At 39.0% G+C, this 16,511-nt stretch overlaps 1 protein-coding gene across 5 annotated transcripts in view; it reads left to right on the top strand.

Moving 5' to 3' along the window:
- Positions 1–4,460, top strand: part of ARB2A (ARB2 cotranscriptional regulator A) — a 428,393-nt gene extending 423,933 nt beyond the window's left edge. For all 5 annotated transcript variants that reach the window (XM_067031341.1, XM_059061464.2, XM_059061459.2 and 2 more), the window contains one exon: positions 1,426–4,460. In XM_067031341.1, coding sequence (XP_066887442.1) covers positions 1,426–1,568 — 143 coding nt within the window. In that variant the 3' untranslated portion in view covers positions 1,569–4,460. The remainder of the gene's footprint in view (positions 1–1,425) is intronic.
- The last annotated feature ends 12,051 nt before the right edge of the window (positions 4,461–16,511 follow it).

Here is a 16,511-nt window from a genome sequence, read left to right as displayed (position 1 = left end):
ATAGAGAGCATCCTTCTGAGGGCACCTGTTAAAAGAGGGGTTCTCTAGTAAGGCCAGCTCCCACAGCTAAGTCACATGCACAGACTATAGCTTTCTGCTCTCTGGTCGAGGCAGCCATAGCATCCTTATTGTTGTAACTCCCAGATTGTGATACTGTCACAAAACTGTTGCTAGGCAACAAATGTGGTTACCAGGTCTCAGCGAATAGCTGAAGGGGAAAGCAAAGTGTTGCACCATTGTAGAGTAACCATAGCAATGACCTACTATTACAGACTAAAGAATTATCATTAACAATGTTAAAGTATCAGACAGAGGCCCCGAATCCAGAGACTTCCAGACAGTGTCTCTCTGCATAATTGAGTGATCTAGGAAGAGATTTAAACCGTTTAAAATCTATTCACTCATTATTTCTACGGGAGAGTCTTTGTTATTGTTATTTTTATTTTTTAATTTAAAAATTGTTTCATTATAAAACTATTAGTTAAATGATATAAGCTATCACAGGGAGTCAAAAACAGATTAATGTCCTCATCTGTTCTTACGTCTGCATCAGTGTTACCTGTCTTAAAACTGAAGAAAGATTTTATTTGAAAAATCTGTACATTAGTGTTAAATTGAAGCCACATTAAGAAGCTATAGTAAAATAAAATAACTCCATAAATTGACAACTTAACCTGCATTTTGTGAGTTGAATTCCTTCTGACAAAATAGGAGGCCTAGATGTTCTTTCAGTAGTCACTGCTTTGAAACTTTTTTTTTTTTTTAGCTTTTCTAAGACTGTCCCCTAAAACCTGTTAAAAAAAAAAAATGTAGGCTGCTAGGACACTAAAATCCAACTTGTTTCTTTCTCTTGGGAAGCAAAGAAACGTGGGTGCTCTGCGGAGGGTGCAAAAGCCGGATTCCGAGCGCAGGGGAAACCAATCCCCGCGCGCGCCCAGACTGGGAAAGTGGGTGGTTTCGAGGCGGGAGAGGGAGTGGCCCTTCCCGCCCAGCGCCTCGATTGGCCCGGAGGGGCTGAGGCCCCGGGGGCCGCCGGCCGCGCCTCGGGCGACCGCGGGGAAGGACCGGCCGCGGCCGCGCGTCAGGGACGTGGTAGGGGCTCAGGCCGGAGGCGGCGGAATTCCGGGATCGCCACCCCGAGCGCCGCCGGCGGAGACGCGGAGTCGGTGGGCCGCAGCCTCCCTCCGAACCCTGGGGCCCACGTGAACCCTCAGGTACAGGTGTGGTCCCTAGGGGTCGTGCGCCCTGGAGGGGTGGGGGCTGGGCCCCGAGGGCGGGGCGGGGTGGGGCGGGGCGCGGTGCATAGGGCGCGGGCTCGAGGACGGAGGACCGGCGGCCTGGGCCTCGGCAGAGCCCGGCGGTCCCGTCCCACCTGCGCCGGCAGCACGCGAGGCCACCTCGTAACTGAATCTGTGCATTTTGCAGGCACCGACCGTCACGAGCTAACTTCCTGGAAGAGCTTCCCGTCTATTTTCAAGTTCTTTACCGAAGCCTCTGAGGCAAAGACCAGTTCCCTGAAGCCGACTCTGACGCGGCGCTCCCACCGAATAAAGCACGAAGAGCTGTAAGAGGAGAGCGAGCGAGACGGGGGAGGGGAAGCCGAGGAAGCACACTCGAGCATATGCATCCACACGTCTCCCCACTGCCTGTTGTCGGCGAGCAGACTCCCAGCCCCTCATTAGATTGTTTTCTTCCTAGAGCACAGGGTCGTGATATATACATCTAAATAGCGTTTTGCATTATTTCTAGATGAGTGCAACTGTCAAAGCAATATGGGTTCACTGGTCGTGCTTCCTGCGGGCTGTGCTCGGGCTTCGCGCTGCCCGTCAGCGCGCAGATTAAGGCCGACAGCGCCCTGCCCGGCGCGGCCGGCGCGCCTCTAATTGCCCTGATGGAGCCCGCGCCGGTGCTGCGGGGCGAGGGGCGTCTGCGCGGTCCTACCGCCCGCAGCCTCGTAGCCGCCGCTCCGCTCCTGTCCCCTGGCCCCCCTTCCCCCTGAATCCTGTCCATTTTTTACCCACCCCCCCGAACCGAACCGAAGGAAACTTTTATTCTAGATTTAAAATTCCCATTTTAAGCAGTTTTTTCCCTTAGGGCGTCTGTCTTTTTTTTTTTAAAGGAAGTCCCCCCCCAAGCCAAATTTAAATTCATAACGTGAATTCCGTGATGTACTGTGTAGTTTGGGGAGGGCAAATTGTTCTCTCCCTAACGATCTATTTTCATTTCGAGACCAGAAGAAAAACTGCATTAAAAAAATCTATAAAGTACCCCAATCCACGTTATCGCTGAAAACCTTGCCAATTGAATACGAGATTTTACACAAGTCTCTAATTTCAGAAGAGATTGTTTAAACCAAAACATAACGATGAGCAAATCTTTTAAGTACATGTGGGAAAGGTTTCATTTTCAAGGGAATTTCCAACTTTATCATTAGAATCCACTTTTTAAAATATATAATGTGTGTTGGGTAACACTGTAATTTAGATAGCATACTTAAGTTTTGTTTAAATCTTAATGTAGAGGAAGTTTGTTGTTGTTAATCCTAAGTAGAGTGGTCTATTCTGAGCTTTCATAGAGTTAGACCTTTTTAGGGAGAGTCTTTTTTATCGTCGTAAGGAAAAGGAATCTGTGCGCTTGAACCTTTTCCTTCTGAAAGGCTTAGTGGGGCTAAAATGATTCTTTTAGTTTTCTGCTTCAACAGAAAGGGAAAGACCTGGTGTGAAAGACTTTTCTCCTCTCAGTCCAATGGTATAATTCGTAGTAGTCCACCTCCTCTGTAAGGTTTTGCCTTACAGTTTCAACAATTAAGTATTTTAATCCAGCCAGGATCTGGCCAACTCTGTGAAATATGAGGTAAAATAAGTTAAGATTTTGCTGACTTTTAAATTCACATGTTAAATCTTAACATTATTAATTTTTTAATTACTTGTAGAATTTAATTACCTAGTGAAGATTCTGTTTCTAATAAGTGAGGATCTGAATTCAGTATTTTTTTCATCCTTTTTTAAAGTATACACAACAATATGCCTGCCTTATTTGAGGACACAATAAAATGTACCCAAAATAACTTAGAACTGTTTGACTCCTCAGAAAAATAACTTAAAATAACCACCTCATGGATAAAATGTTTTTATACTAGGAACTGATTTCAGCAAGTTTTAAAACGGAGAGTGTCTGTATTTGGTACACAAGTGCATTAATTAGTTCTCATAATTTTAATGGTAAATTAAGGTGATCTTTCAGTAATCTTATATGCATATCTTTCGATGTTACTTTAGCAGAAACAACATAGGAGGAAAAAGCAAAATGTCATTTTATCCAATTCCTTGGGTGGCTTAAAATGTGTAACCCCAGCAATGTCAAGCATGTTGCTCTGCAATCTTTTCTGTTTTACAAGTAATAGTGAACTGTGTAAAATAATGGTACCTTCCACGGAGAGGATTTGAGAATTGATGTGGATTGAATATATTTTTCCAAGTGTTATAAATTGTGTGCTGTTTTCAGTATATGAAAATGTTCACAAGAAACTAATTTTATTGCATTTTTTTTTAATCAGCACTTGTACAGTACTCAATTTGTGAAGCTTCTGCAGCTGAATTAGAGCAAATATGCTCAGGTTATAAACCAAATCACTCATATTTCTTCTTTTCAGTTTTCTCACCCCTCTTTTTAAAAAAACCTTCACTTGTAACTAGAGTAAATCACTGCTTAGTTGCCTTTAATACTTTAAAACTACTGGGTTGTTAGGCCTTGTTTAACTATGTATAGAGAGCTATCTGCAAACTTAAGTTGTGTAAATGCAATTTCTACTTGTGGATCTGCGCTGTTGCAACCCAGAGGGAACTAGGCAACCCGTCCCAGACCTCCGACTGATTACTGATAAGATTCCTTGTAATGTAGAATCTTTTAACCTGTTGATTATGGGTTTGTTGGTATAAATATTATTTTCACCTCAGTTTTCTTGGAATAACAACAGTCAGTTGGTAGTAGCCTGCCTGCTTGGATGAGACAAGGGTTAACAATGTTTCTTCTCTGCTCTCCCATTTTGGTTTCTTTAAGACAAGTTTTCAGGAGAGTAGAGGTTTAAAGTTAGGAAGTGTTTTTTGTTTTTGTTTTTGTTTAATTATATAGTGAGTTCTTAGAGGAAGTGGAATGGGAAGCAAGGAGTTGTTGATCAATCTAAGGTTCAGAATAAAACTCTTAAAACTTAAAAGCCAGATACTGGCTTTGGAGCTTTCTAAAGGTACTTAACTATACAGCCGTTAAAACTTTTCATGGATATTTGAAGGCGGGGGGAAAAATCTTCTTGTATTAATTGTTCTTTTCTCAAGTTTCTGCCTTGTGCTTCAACTTGGATTGCATTATTGTTTATACCAAAAGAAAAGGAAACTAAAGCACAGGAGTTTCCTATATATTATATATTTCTGTTTACTATTTTAAAATAAAAACAATTTTCCCAATATCCGGTGACTTATTATTCTTGTTCAGAAGCTCATTTAATCACTCACAGAGGTCAATAAAAGCAGAAACTTAATAAGAATGATGGGACAGCATTTATCAATATTTTAAACCTTATAGTTACTTATTATTACTATTATTGTTGTTGTAAGGTAATATCCTAACTTCAGTTGAGTCACTATTTAGCTTGGAACTTTCACAAAGCTTTTTAAAAGATATTTGTTTTTAAGACCTAAAATATCTCCTTAGCTACAAGGAAATTCGAACCCGTTGTTAAACTATCGTTTTATAAAATATACTTTATTATATATGGTAAACAAATGTGTTTTCCAAAAGAACTCTGTTGAGGTTAAATTGCTCCCAAATCCCTATATAGGTCCTTGATGTAGTACATCTAATCTGAAAATACCGTGTTAATATTTATTTCACAGCTTTTCCTTCTTTAAAACCTGTAACTTTTTTGAGAGAGTGTGGGTGACAAAATATGTTAACTGTATTATCAGTGCTAATAAATTAGATTTTTTTCATTTTTCTCTGGCTTATCCAGGGTTGCAGTCCAGACACATGTGTGGCTCCGGTTGTAATCATAGTTTGTAACTGTAGACTGACAGGTTCCTTTTGGTGTCTGTAATCCTGGTTCATTTAAGAAAGATTACTATTACAGAAAGGCTAAAATTTTCTCAAAATTTTTCCCTATGCCTTTGTAGAGAAAAATGTCTTTAAATAAATGTGATATATTCTCATTTTTGAAATATGGGTGGCAAAAAAAAAGGATAATAGTAGTGCTTATTTTATGATTACTTATTAGAAGGTATAATAATATAAAATAAAAGACTCCAGGAGGTACTCCCTTTCAAAAATTGAATACTTTCCTTCCTTCCTTCCTTCCTTCCTTGTATAGTGTGACTGAGTGGGAGTCTCTTGAATTGTTCGTCTTCCTTTTATCTAATATTCTATTAATCTCCAAAAAGATCAGTTTGAGTCTGGGAAAGGGTTTTTAATCAACACTTCACAGAGCTTAAAGCTACCCTACCTAAAGCGTTAGCTTTGTTAGGCGGTTTTAGATTTAAAGCATTGCAACTGTCATGCACTGTACTAAAAGTAAAGAATGTACACCAAGTGGAAGATGTTGAAAAGAGGGAAATAGCACAAAGTCGATTAACAGAGATTCGAGAATAGAAGTAGCCATCAAAGCATTCCAGCGTTTATCTCGAAATCTATGTAGGATAAAAAAAAAAGGCAACAATGATAGTTTTAAACCTCACACTTAGGAGAGATGAATGTTGATTTAATTGATTCATTTGGATCGATGTTTTTAAAGTTTCACACCACTGATCTTTCATGTAGTGATGTCTTTAGCAGTCAGTGGTCTGACATGAGCCTTCTCAGATTTCATCAGTGGGACTCTCCATGACATCTGAAATTATGCAACAGCCTTCGCAATGGTAACTTTGGAATTGGGAGACCTTGATGCCAAAGAGCATGGTTACATTGAAGAACTCTTGTTAATTCTTAGCACAAAGGTTTTAGAGGAGTGGTAATTATAAATGAACCTTAAAGGTTAAAGTAACCAAATATTACAGAGTGGGCTTTAATTGCTAGATAGGAGAGAATCGTACTGAAAGTTTGACCATTAAGTGGATATCATGCAGTGACCAGTCTTTTCCCCTTGAATGGAAAAAAGCTTGAAAATGGAAATTTGACTTAATCCATGAGGCCTTCCAGGCAACTTTTCCCAGTCCTTTGCCTTTAGATTTGTGAAAAACCTTTCACTATATTTGTATTGTTGGAGTTGAGTTCTATTTGAAACATGTTTCTAGAAAAGAAATCTAGAGAGGCCCTGCATCTTTCTTTCCAGATCATTCCACTTTTTCTTCCTTGGCTAATACATTGTGTAATATGGGAGACTGTCATAGGTAAAATAATGTTGAACTGTACTTTGTAGCCAGCCTGCAGTACCAATACAAAGAATCTGAAATGAAAAGACAACCAACACCCCAAGAATGATATGTCTCTTTTTAAAGTTTACAATTTGAATAATGAACTTGGATAGAAACTTGGCAGGAAAACAAACCATGGCACCATCACATCACCAACCATTTTCACTTTTCTGTCCAATTTCAGAGTGCATGTGTTTGTGAGTATTTCACTAGATCAGTGACAGCTCTTTATTTGCATAATTATATGCTCTGGTCTGAAGAGAAAACTAACCCCCAAATTTCATGGGTCACCAAACTGCAACAATCAATGTTTTATCACATATGCTAAGCAAAATCTAAGAAGCTATATGAAGTTTCTTGGGGAGTTTTTACTCCTCAGAAAATTAAAGCGTTTTCCTCTCCTGAATAGATTCAAAATCTTTCCAAGTTCTTTGTAACTGAATTCTGTTTGAAGGCAAAACTAGAGATTAACATGTAGATCTGGATCTTAGGCTCACTAGCATTACTTCAAAGTGGCTTAAGAAGAGCAGCATTTTTGGAACACTAAACTTTTAAATTCTAAGTACTGTCCTTAGTGCTATCAGGAAAAAAATTATTGGCCAAATTATGATTAGCCAAAATGAAGGCCAAATTAACTACAATTGAATATGAAGTTAATTTCCTTCTATGAAATACTCAGGGTTTTTTTTAAAGACCTAATAGGAAAATATGTATATATGTATATATGCATAGATGTCTGTGTGTATGTGTACACACATACATACACATATCCATCCATGGGGTACATATGGCCATTCCACCAGGATAGACAACATATACAGTATGTGTGTCTTTTCAGTGCTGGTAACATAGTAGGTACTCCATATATGTCGGTCACCAGGATTGTTGGTAAACTTATTTTCTTTTAAATAAATTTTTCATGTTCAAATTCTGCAAGGCTTTGTAATAAATATTTTTGAATGCCTCAAGTTCATTTGCATCTGTAAATTATCTGTATGTAATGTGTATCAGTGTTTAAGGTTGGCTTTATTTCATTAAAGAAAAATTGATTCAAACTGTTGGTGTTTTTAGTTTATAGGCAATCTGCCAGACTTGAAATAAACTAGAACATAGAGACACATGCACAGAGTAACTGTTCATTATGGAGTTATTAAAAATCCTGGAAAATATGCTTTTACCAAGCCTCTTAAGGAATATACTAAGTGCATGATTTAATTCTACTGCAAAAGGACTTAGGTCTGTATTTCATTTAAAAGCATATAGTACAATGCGTTTTATTTAAAGCGATCTGTTAGTAATAATATATTAACAGTTTCTTTGTCAGGTAATTTACTGTCATAAGAAAAACATTAGAAAAAGGAAACATTGAGCTAAAAAATTTAAGAATTGCATGGTTTTGAAGTATTTTATTCTCTATCTTGGAGAGGGACGAGAGGTCTTTAGGTCAGGCATCAGAAATTTTCTAAAATATTCCTATTATTTCAAGCAAAAGAGAAACCAATCTCTCCCAAGTTCTTAACTAAAGTTGAATTACAAGTGGAAGACACTTTCTTTCTCTTTTAGTGCAAAAACTTAAACATCTGCTTATCAGGAACACTATCCACAAGCATCACATCTCACCTTGTTGCTGTCCTTCCAAAATGTTCACCTAGTTATACCCCCTCTGCACCACCCCATCATCTACCTCCCCAATAATTGCTGCTTGCTGTCTTGGATTCCTCTGGGTGAAAATTCCTCAAAACTGAATCTGTAAAAACAAATAAATACAAGTTTAGCTTTTTTGTCAAACATAATCAGTTAGTAAGCAAATGAGTTAATGTTGCTGTCTGACTAAGCATTAAATAGTGAAAAATAAAGAGTAGAACCCTTCTAGATTACAATTTAAAGATTTTTAAGTTGGGGACTTATGTGCCTCTGAGATCAATTTGCATTTTATTTGCATTTTATTTTTAATGTATAAACTTTTAAAAGGAAAATAATAGTACGTATACCTAATTACTTTTTTTCCCCTCTATTTGACCTTTGTAGGGACCTTGCTATGAGTTTCAGATAGAGTTCTCGGTTTTCTCTTCTGCCTGGGACACAGAAAAATCTGTTATTTCCTATAGAATTCCACACATGAAGTGATTGACCCTATAGCTGAAAGGGCTTTCTCTTTTTATCATTTTCATTTCTTTTTGCTCAAGTACCACCTAATCCCATTGTGCCTGAAAAAGGTATCTATGATCCAGTTCATCTTCATGTACCTCCAAATAATTTTCCAAAGGCTTGTTTTCTTCTTTGTCTTATTTTAACTATAATTACATAAAATGACTTTTTTCCAGTAAATGTTCCCACCTTCTCTGGGTACCTAGATAATCAGGATTTATCAACTGACGAAATATTGATGGTTTGTTCTGGTGGTTTTGGTTTGGGGGTTTGTGGGGGGTTTTGTGTGGGTGGTTTTCTTTTGTTTGGTTTTGGTTTGGGTTTTTTGCTTTGCCTCAATAAATTACTTAATATCATCCCCTGGAATAACCAGCTCTAAAAATAACCCTAGCACAGAGTGTCACAATTTGGCTTTCATACAGTTTCAAAGGAAAACCATTAAAAATGCATTGATCTCACAAATATTGATCTAGTGCTTGATATCAAATATCAAATGAGATGCTGTCAGTTGCTGCTGATCATTGTGTCAGCTGTTTGAATTCTTGTCCCTTTCCTTCTTCATTGTCACATGGATTCAAGTTGCTAAGGCTAAGGTTTTTCATGGTTAACATAATTAAGATAAATTGTTTTCCTGTTTTTCACATTTCTGGTTTGACAAAACATAGTAATATTCCACCTGAAATTTTGTCACATAATTTCACATATATATACACACACAAACTTTTTGTAAAAAAAAGACAACATGTATTTTACACATATGTAAAAACCTATATATGTTTTCTCTCTCCCTCTCCTCCCCACCTCTTAACAAAAGTGTGATTTACTTCCTAGGTAAGCTGTGTTTCTATTTAGTTCTTTATCCTAATTTTGAAATACTTTCTATTTGCATCTTGCTTTCTTTCTGGGCACCTGTCTTTTAAGAAATCAAATCTGTTTTAAGAGAATGCAGTTGTTAGAGTACCATTTTGGAACTTAAAATGAAATCAACCATTTCAAATTCACACACACACAAACAATAGATAAATTGCTCCTTTTATTCTTGCTAACAAAAAAATATATAACTACAGTATTTGGCCAGCATGAACTTTAGAGAATTATTTAAATGAAATTGGATCTATATATTTTTAATACTTTCTCGATAAACTCATCATCTAACAGGTTAAGTCATGCTGTGCTTTTATATGGTATCAAACCTGGAAATAGCTAAGTGCCTTTGGATATGTTTAAAGTCTCAAATCACCTGTTTTTTTTTCCGCCTTCCTCTTTACTTGGTACGTCAAGAATTGATAATTACATTACTTTGAAATATTGGAACACTTTAAGGAGGAAACCGTCCTATAATGACCAGTTACCGCTGCTGTCTGACTCAGCAGTGCAGGCTGAGAAATAGGGGAGAACCCTCGTAGAGTGCTGTTTAAGTTGTACATTCATATGCGTATTTTCCACATTCATGGGAAGAAAACCAAATCCCAGCCGCAAATCCCCCTTTTGCACCTGAGCTCGGTTTTGGTGCGGCGAAATGAAGCGAAATGAAGCCGCGTTCTTCCCAGCACCATGGACAGCACCCAGCGCGCCCCCTTCCCTCTCCCCTCCGCCAGAACCCCGAAGTTCCGGCGCTCGCCTGATTCCTCTCTCCGACCACTCCCTCACCATAGGAAACTGGCGCTCGAAATCTTAGGATCTGAACCCAAAGCGACAATGGGTTTAAAAAGTATACAGTTTGTGGGTGGAGAGTCTTGTTTGCTCCGTGTCCAGTGTTAACTAGAGTGCCACAGATCTGACACACCGTTTGCCTGCTCCCCGAATTTGCATCTACTTTATAATGAAAGCAGCGCCACTCTCAGTCATTTTTGCGGCAGAAGTCTTATCCACAACTTTTCTTTGGCCAACTTCTCACAACCACCCCTTAGCTGGCCAGAGCTGTACCGGCACCGGTTTAAGAGGTCTGTACTGTGAGCCCATTCTCCCTGGGCTGGTGATAATCAGTCGCGAGAGACCTGTGGACCGAGATGTGTACGTTCAGACCCACTGGGCCCTCGGTCTCACGGCTCTGTCCGTGGCTGGAGCCGTCTTACCCGGGTGCGCCCAGGTACTGGTTAATTACCGCCCGGTAGCAGGTGGCTGTGCAGCGGGCGCCCGGCCGGCGGCGCGCTAAAGAGCTTGACAGAAACTTATCTGACAGCACTAAAAGGGGGCGCATCTGGCTCAGTACCCACCACCACCTCTTTTCCTACTTTCAGACCTCGACTCCAAGCTCCAGATTTCGGCATGTCTCCCTCTTTGGCTCTCCTTTTTACTGTCGGGTTAAGCAAAATACAATAAAGGAAGATCACTTTCGTGTGTTCTTTTTCATTGCATGATCTCCCTAGCAACCTTTAAGTCACCACTCTTAAGGCAAGACTAGTTTTTAAAGATTTCAAATTGCACCTTCCTTTATTGAAACTTGCCTCACTTGTTGGACTTTAAGTGAAATCTCTTCCCTGCCTCTGGAACGCTGTTCTAATCATCTACTCTCTTGAACAGACTTTGAGGACCAAAGTATTACGTTTAGAGCAGGCAAGATGGCCAAAAACAAGTTTCTATTAAAATATCGATCGTACAAAAACCGTTTCGAATCAACTTAATCCAAACTTTACCAGAAAGGGCCAGGACAGTGGGAAAGGGAGAGAATTCTGGTATCTTACAGTAAGAAGTTTCTTTCCTTTAAAATAGCCTCGACAAACCGATTACAAAATTGCTTTTGTATAGTAACATGGATTACAATACATTTCAGGATAAAATGATTCTTTTAGCATAGTATTACAATGACAAATTTCTGTGAATTCCTCAGCTTAGTGGCAACTCAGCTTCAAAACACTATTTTTCTATCCCATAAGGCATACAAATATTTTATTAAATATTTCATAGGTTAACAATTCAGTCTGTTTTCTCACACAGCGCTGCTTACCCAAAATTTTTGCCCCTTTTTTAGTGTGCAAAGTCACTGCTGAGTTATCCCCAAAGATAATTTTTTCTCATAGTTTGGTCACTCTTGTGGTCTCAAGAGTCGTTTTGCCCCAAATTCTAAGACAAGTCCGTGCTACAAGAGAAACTCGGCCACACCCGGAGCTATTTTAACTAGCCGCACGACCCTCCTATGAAAACTAAGGAAACTCATTGTGGCAGCTGAAGTGTGCAGGGTAACAAAAGGGACCTGTTGAATAATAGTAACTTGGAGACTTGCATATTCTAGACTGGGGATCCACCTCCCAGTTGTGAAACTACAACTGAAATATCTCCATAATGTTTGAATGTCTTTCGTTGGTGTATTTTTACGGAATTTATTCTATGAACTGGGTTTCCATCTTTGGATAAATGATTATTTCATTCTTACCTTCCAGAGGTTCAGGAACAAGAAAGAAAATCAGGTGTGGAGAAGGACATGGAGCTTTCCTCTGTGTGGGGAATTTGTGGAGATTTGGGTGGAATAGAGAGCAGTTATTGAACTCCTGGGTGCCTAGCATTTGTTCCTTCAATCTGGGTTTTTGGGAATCTTTTCTTCACTGGAGATTTCCCTCATGACCCGCGGACAGGGTGGCTAAGACCTCTATTTAATTAATCAGGAATTTCTTTTTTTTTTAAGTGTATTCTTGACAGTTTCAGAATGATTTTTCTGGGTTATTCTAAGTTAATCAGAAACTCCCAGACCTGGGTGGATATTTCAGGACCACTTTGCCAGAAAAAAAATGTGGCGAAAAGAAGTTCAAGAAAACTTGATTTTCTTGTTTTAAAAAGACAAATCAAAACACTGAGTGATGCTGATTAGGTCCCCCTAAAAAGGAGGTTCTCCAGTGATGTTTGCTCACCACCTGCATGTGTTCGATGAAACTTTAAACCATTTTACAGCACACATGGCCATTCCCCCCCAACACACACCTTATCCCAGCTTTTTCTTTAATTCCAACCCCACTCTTCTAGAGGGTTGTTTCTGTCCTATCCACTTTTTTCCTCCTTCAAAGTCTTTTAAAATAAGTTTCCTGTCTCTTGCCCATTTGTCAATGTCAAATATACACTGCCTATTTAGTTAAAGTGTGTATTTCGTATGTTATAAAAGAACAGCCTTCTTTATTTGGTTTCTTGGAAATCAATAATCTCTTAAACACTTTCCAAGACCCCTTGGGGAAGGGAGAAATGTAAACAATAACTATCAAACTTCAACATGACAATATTGGTTAAAATGTGCAGGATGATCATGCAAGTTCGGGTAGGTAATAGGGAATGTCTTCCTATCCCGAGATAGGAAGGGACCCAAGGTATCTGATGCCAGGCTCCATCCTCTGCAACTTGCCCAGGGAGCTAGCCACCTTGGAGAATCGGGAGTTAATTCTAACCTAGCTTACAAGACATCTTAATAGCCAGACTGGTCTACAAATGACTGAGCTGGGAGATGGCTGTATGACCACAGGGAGGTTGCAAAATACATTTCTCCCCATTAAAAGAAACATCATGATTTCCATCTTTCCTGACATAATTAAAGGCTTGGGTAACACTCTCTTATTTTGTCTCATGCTGTGAAAAATATCACCTACGCCTCTGTTGAATAAAACTTTAAAGAAACTTTAAAATAAATCCAGCAGTTTAATTTCTGCTTTTTAAAGTTAGTCTGTATGTGAAGAAATAGAAAAAGCATTAGAGCAACTGAGTCACACATTAGCTATCTAGCAGTTTAACATTAGAGAAGAGAATACACCTAGTTTTCAACTTACCCAACTTTTAAAACTAGATGTGTTCCCGGAAAATAATACCTGATTGGATTAAATTTGCAGGAGATTATAAACTAAGCTCTCAAGAAGGTAATAAAATATATGAAATCTCTTGAGTAAATGGTTGGGAGAGATTTATAAGTGTTTGAGGATCTGGTGATCCACTGGAAGAAGAGCTTACTCAAATTTGAATTTTCATGATCAACTTTCAACCCTGAGAAAACGAGAGCCATTTACCTAACTTAATCTGGAACATATGTTTGCACCAGTAGCAGGTTTTTTGGTTTGTGGCTGGGGCCGATCAAGTTGTAAATTTTCCGCTTTAGGTTTTCAGCGCCTGCTAGTTTCAGCCTAACACCTAAAGAGAGACCGCGGGGTTCTCCACCAAAGCAGCCAAGGTTTGACAAAAGGTTTCCAAACCACCCAGCTCTGAGTGTTATGGATTTTCCTAAAGATGGAACATTTCTATATAAATTAGTTCTCTAAATCCTACAAGCAAGTAGCAAGTTAAACTCTTTTGTTAAAATGTTTGTAAACTATCTACACAGAAGGTGGGGTTTTTTTTTTTCCATTTTCTTCCTCACCTGCAACCTTTTCTTTAAGGGACACACAATGGTGTGAGAGCGGTGGGTGCTGTGAAAGTGACATCTTCATTCGACAAAACAACATACAGGTCCTTTTGGCTCATCTTAATTTTTTTCCATCATAAACTTAGAACTATTGATTTTGTCTCTTTGTGCTTCAACACAAAGAAGTTTTTTTTTAAGTGTTTTGAATATCTGAGAAGAATCACCTAGTGATTAAAATAAATATACATTAGAATCCACAAATAGCCCTTCACAAGCTTTATGGTAGCTTTTATTACTAATATTAAAACACATTTCTTTGTGGACATGAATTGTAGTTATTTGGGCTTTAAACAAATTATGATACTTTAAAATCAATGAATGGCATGCCATAATGATAAATGAAAGTAATAAGTTCCCTAAGATTAGCTTAACTCATCTTGAAATGGAAATAGGTTATAGTAGTGGGAGCGGGAGGAAGGTGAACTCTTGGTGGTAAACCTCAAGGATGGTAAATAACCATCTGGACCTGCTGATTTATCTTCTTCCTGAAAACCTCAATCAGATTACTGGAGGAAAAGTTACAAAAGTGCTTTTTGAAATGCATCAGAACGGATAATTGAGCCATAAATGTACCCTAAATTCAGGTGCAGAGTTTCACTCAATTTTATTATTATACGGATTAAGGTGGGCAGCTCCCACCTGGGCGCTACCTTAATCAAAAAGTGAACAAGGGTGACAAAAACAAGGGCAGTAATGACATTACCAGCACTGTGCTAATCAAATGCCCACAACTAGTTGAGAACAACGGTGCTAACTAAAAAGCCGCTTTAATTCTGAAATGGAAGGTCCTGAGACACCGAGCGCCATCTAGCAAGCAAAGTTAGAATCAAAGTCAAGCGCAGAGCACAGAGGAACTAGGGAATTGGGAGGTAAAGATGAACTCGCTGTGACTTAACCACTGGCCCAGTCTCACCTGAGCCCAGCGCTACCTGCAGGTTTCTGCTCTTCGCCCCACAAGCCAGCTCAAACAGACTTAACTACTGAGGTGAGACAGACCCTTTCTGCCTCAGGCTAAGGCTAAAGGACAGCTGCTCACAGCGTTGCTTATTGTCTTTAATTAGAACAAGAGGCCTTTCCGTTCCCCCCATCCCCACCTCCAAAACCAGCGCAGCATCTGACTAATTCTGCACCTTCCTCTCCAGATGGGGACAAAGAGCAGTGCCTGAAAGGCTCACCTTGGGCTGACATGACTCCCAGGGCTTCAGCACACAGCAAAGCACATCGCTGGGAAATCCTAGCACGATTTGAGAAGTCATTCTGAGTTTACAAGGCTGCCCAGACGTCTCCTGACAGGCAATTCGAGCCATCTCTGAGTGGCATAAGACACAGATTTCCTTAACAAGCCACGACTGGTCATGGAAACTGAATGCAGCCTTCAAAATATAAATAACATAACTTTATTCTTCTCCAGGCAACCGGGTCTTTGATATTTCCTTTGGCTGAAGAAAAGTCAAAGGTAGCCAAGATGCTGCCAAATATCCCTGTTAGTTTGTAGCTTGAGGGGGAAAATAGCACTTTCCCCATCTTTTAGGTTTGAATGATGTTACCTAATTATATGAATATTCTGTGGAACTTGGCTAACAAAACACAGCTTCTGAGATTGTGATATGAAGAAAGTAAAGAACAGTTTGCTGGTTTCTGTATAGGCAAGAATCCCATATTTTTCTTTTAAACTAGTTGATCTGAATGCAAAAGACTAAGGGGTTCATCTCATGTCTGCTTTCCAAAGTACTTCTGTTGATTCTTTCTGGAATTTCATTTTAAGATTGGTGGTGGGGGAATCCGTGTATGTCCATGTTAGCCTTAAACTACTCCTAATCTCCTGCTATTGAATATTGCCTTTATAATAACTCATCGATTCACATTGTTCTTAGAATACGGAGTCAGAGCTTGGGTTTTCTATTGTTCTGTCCCCTGCTCCAACCCCACACATACAAATTTTCCCAATTAAGTGTTTTGTGAAAATAAACCAACCAACCAACCAAGCAAACAAACAAAAAAAACCCTTAGAAAAATGAATATTAAAATATTCCAGTTGATTTTTAACTGCTACTCCAATCTCAGGTTTGCTTCTCAGTGAAAAAAAGGCAAGACATAATAGATATGAAATAACAATTCTCTTTATTTTCTACTTTGCTATTTACTGTGCAAAACAATCACATTGAGAATCAAGGAAGTGTTAGATAAGAATATGCTCAACATTCTCAGTAAAACATCTCCACAGGTTTTAATAGTTACAGGAAGAAAAATCCCACAAAGATCATAACCCACCCAACAAACCTAAGCCAATAAGGAGCTTAAGCTACAATTTACAAAACATCTAAAACATTTCTATGAAACCTCCTCGTCTCCTTATGCCTGGAAACATATGTCAAGATCTGAAGATAGAAACTGTAGATACAATTCACACTGCCTCTTCTTCCCCTCTTCCTCTCTGAAGTTCAGAGACATTCCCAGGCCAGTCTTGCCTTGGATCACAATAAAAATTTAACTTTTTTTGTTATTGGTGTCTGATTAAATAGCACATTTCTCCCATCAAGGTCTTCTTAAACACAGAACCTTCTCCTAGACAGGGTACCCAGCTGTTTAATTTA

This window comes from Kogia breviceps, chromosome 4, assembly GCF_026419965.1.
Source record: "Kogia breviceps isolate mKogBre1 chromosome 4, mKogBre1 haplotype 1, whole genome shotgun sequence".
NCBI classification, from domain to species: domain Eukaryota; kingdom Metazoa; phylum Chordata; class Mammalia; order Artiodactyla; family Physeteridae; genus Kogia; species Kogia breviceps.
The sequence above is the reverse complement of the archived record's forward strand: the minus strand, read 5'-3'. Positions and strand labels throughout refer to the sequence as shown.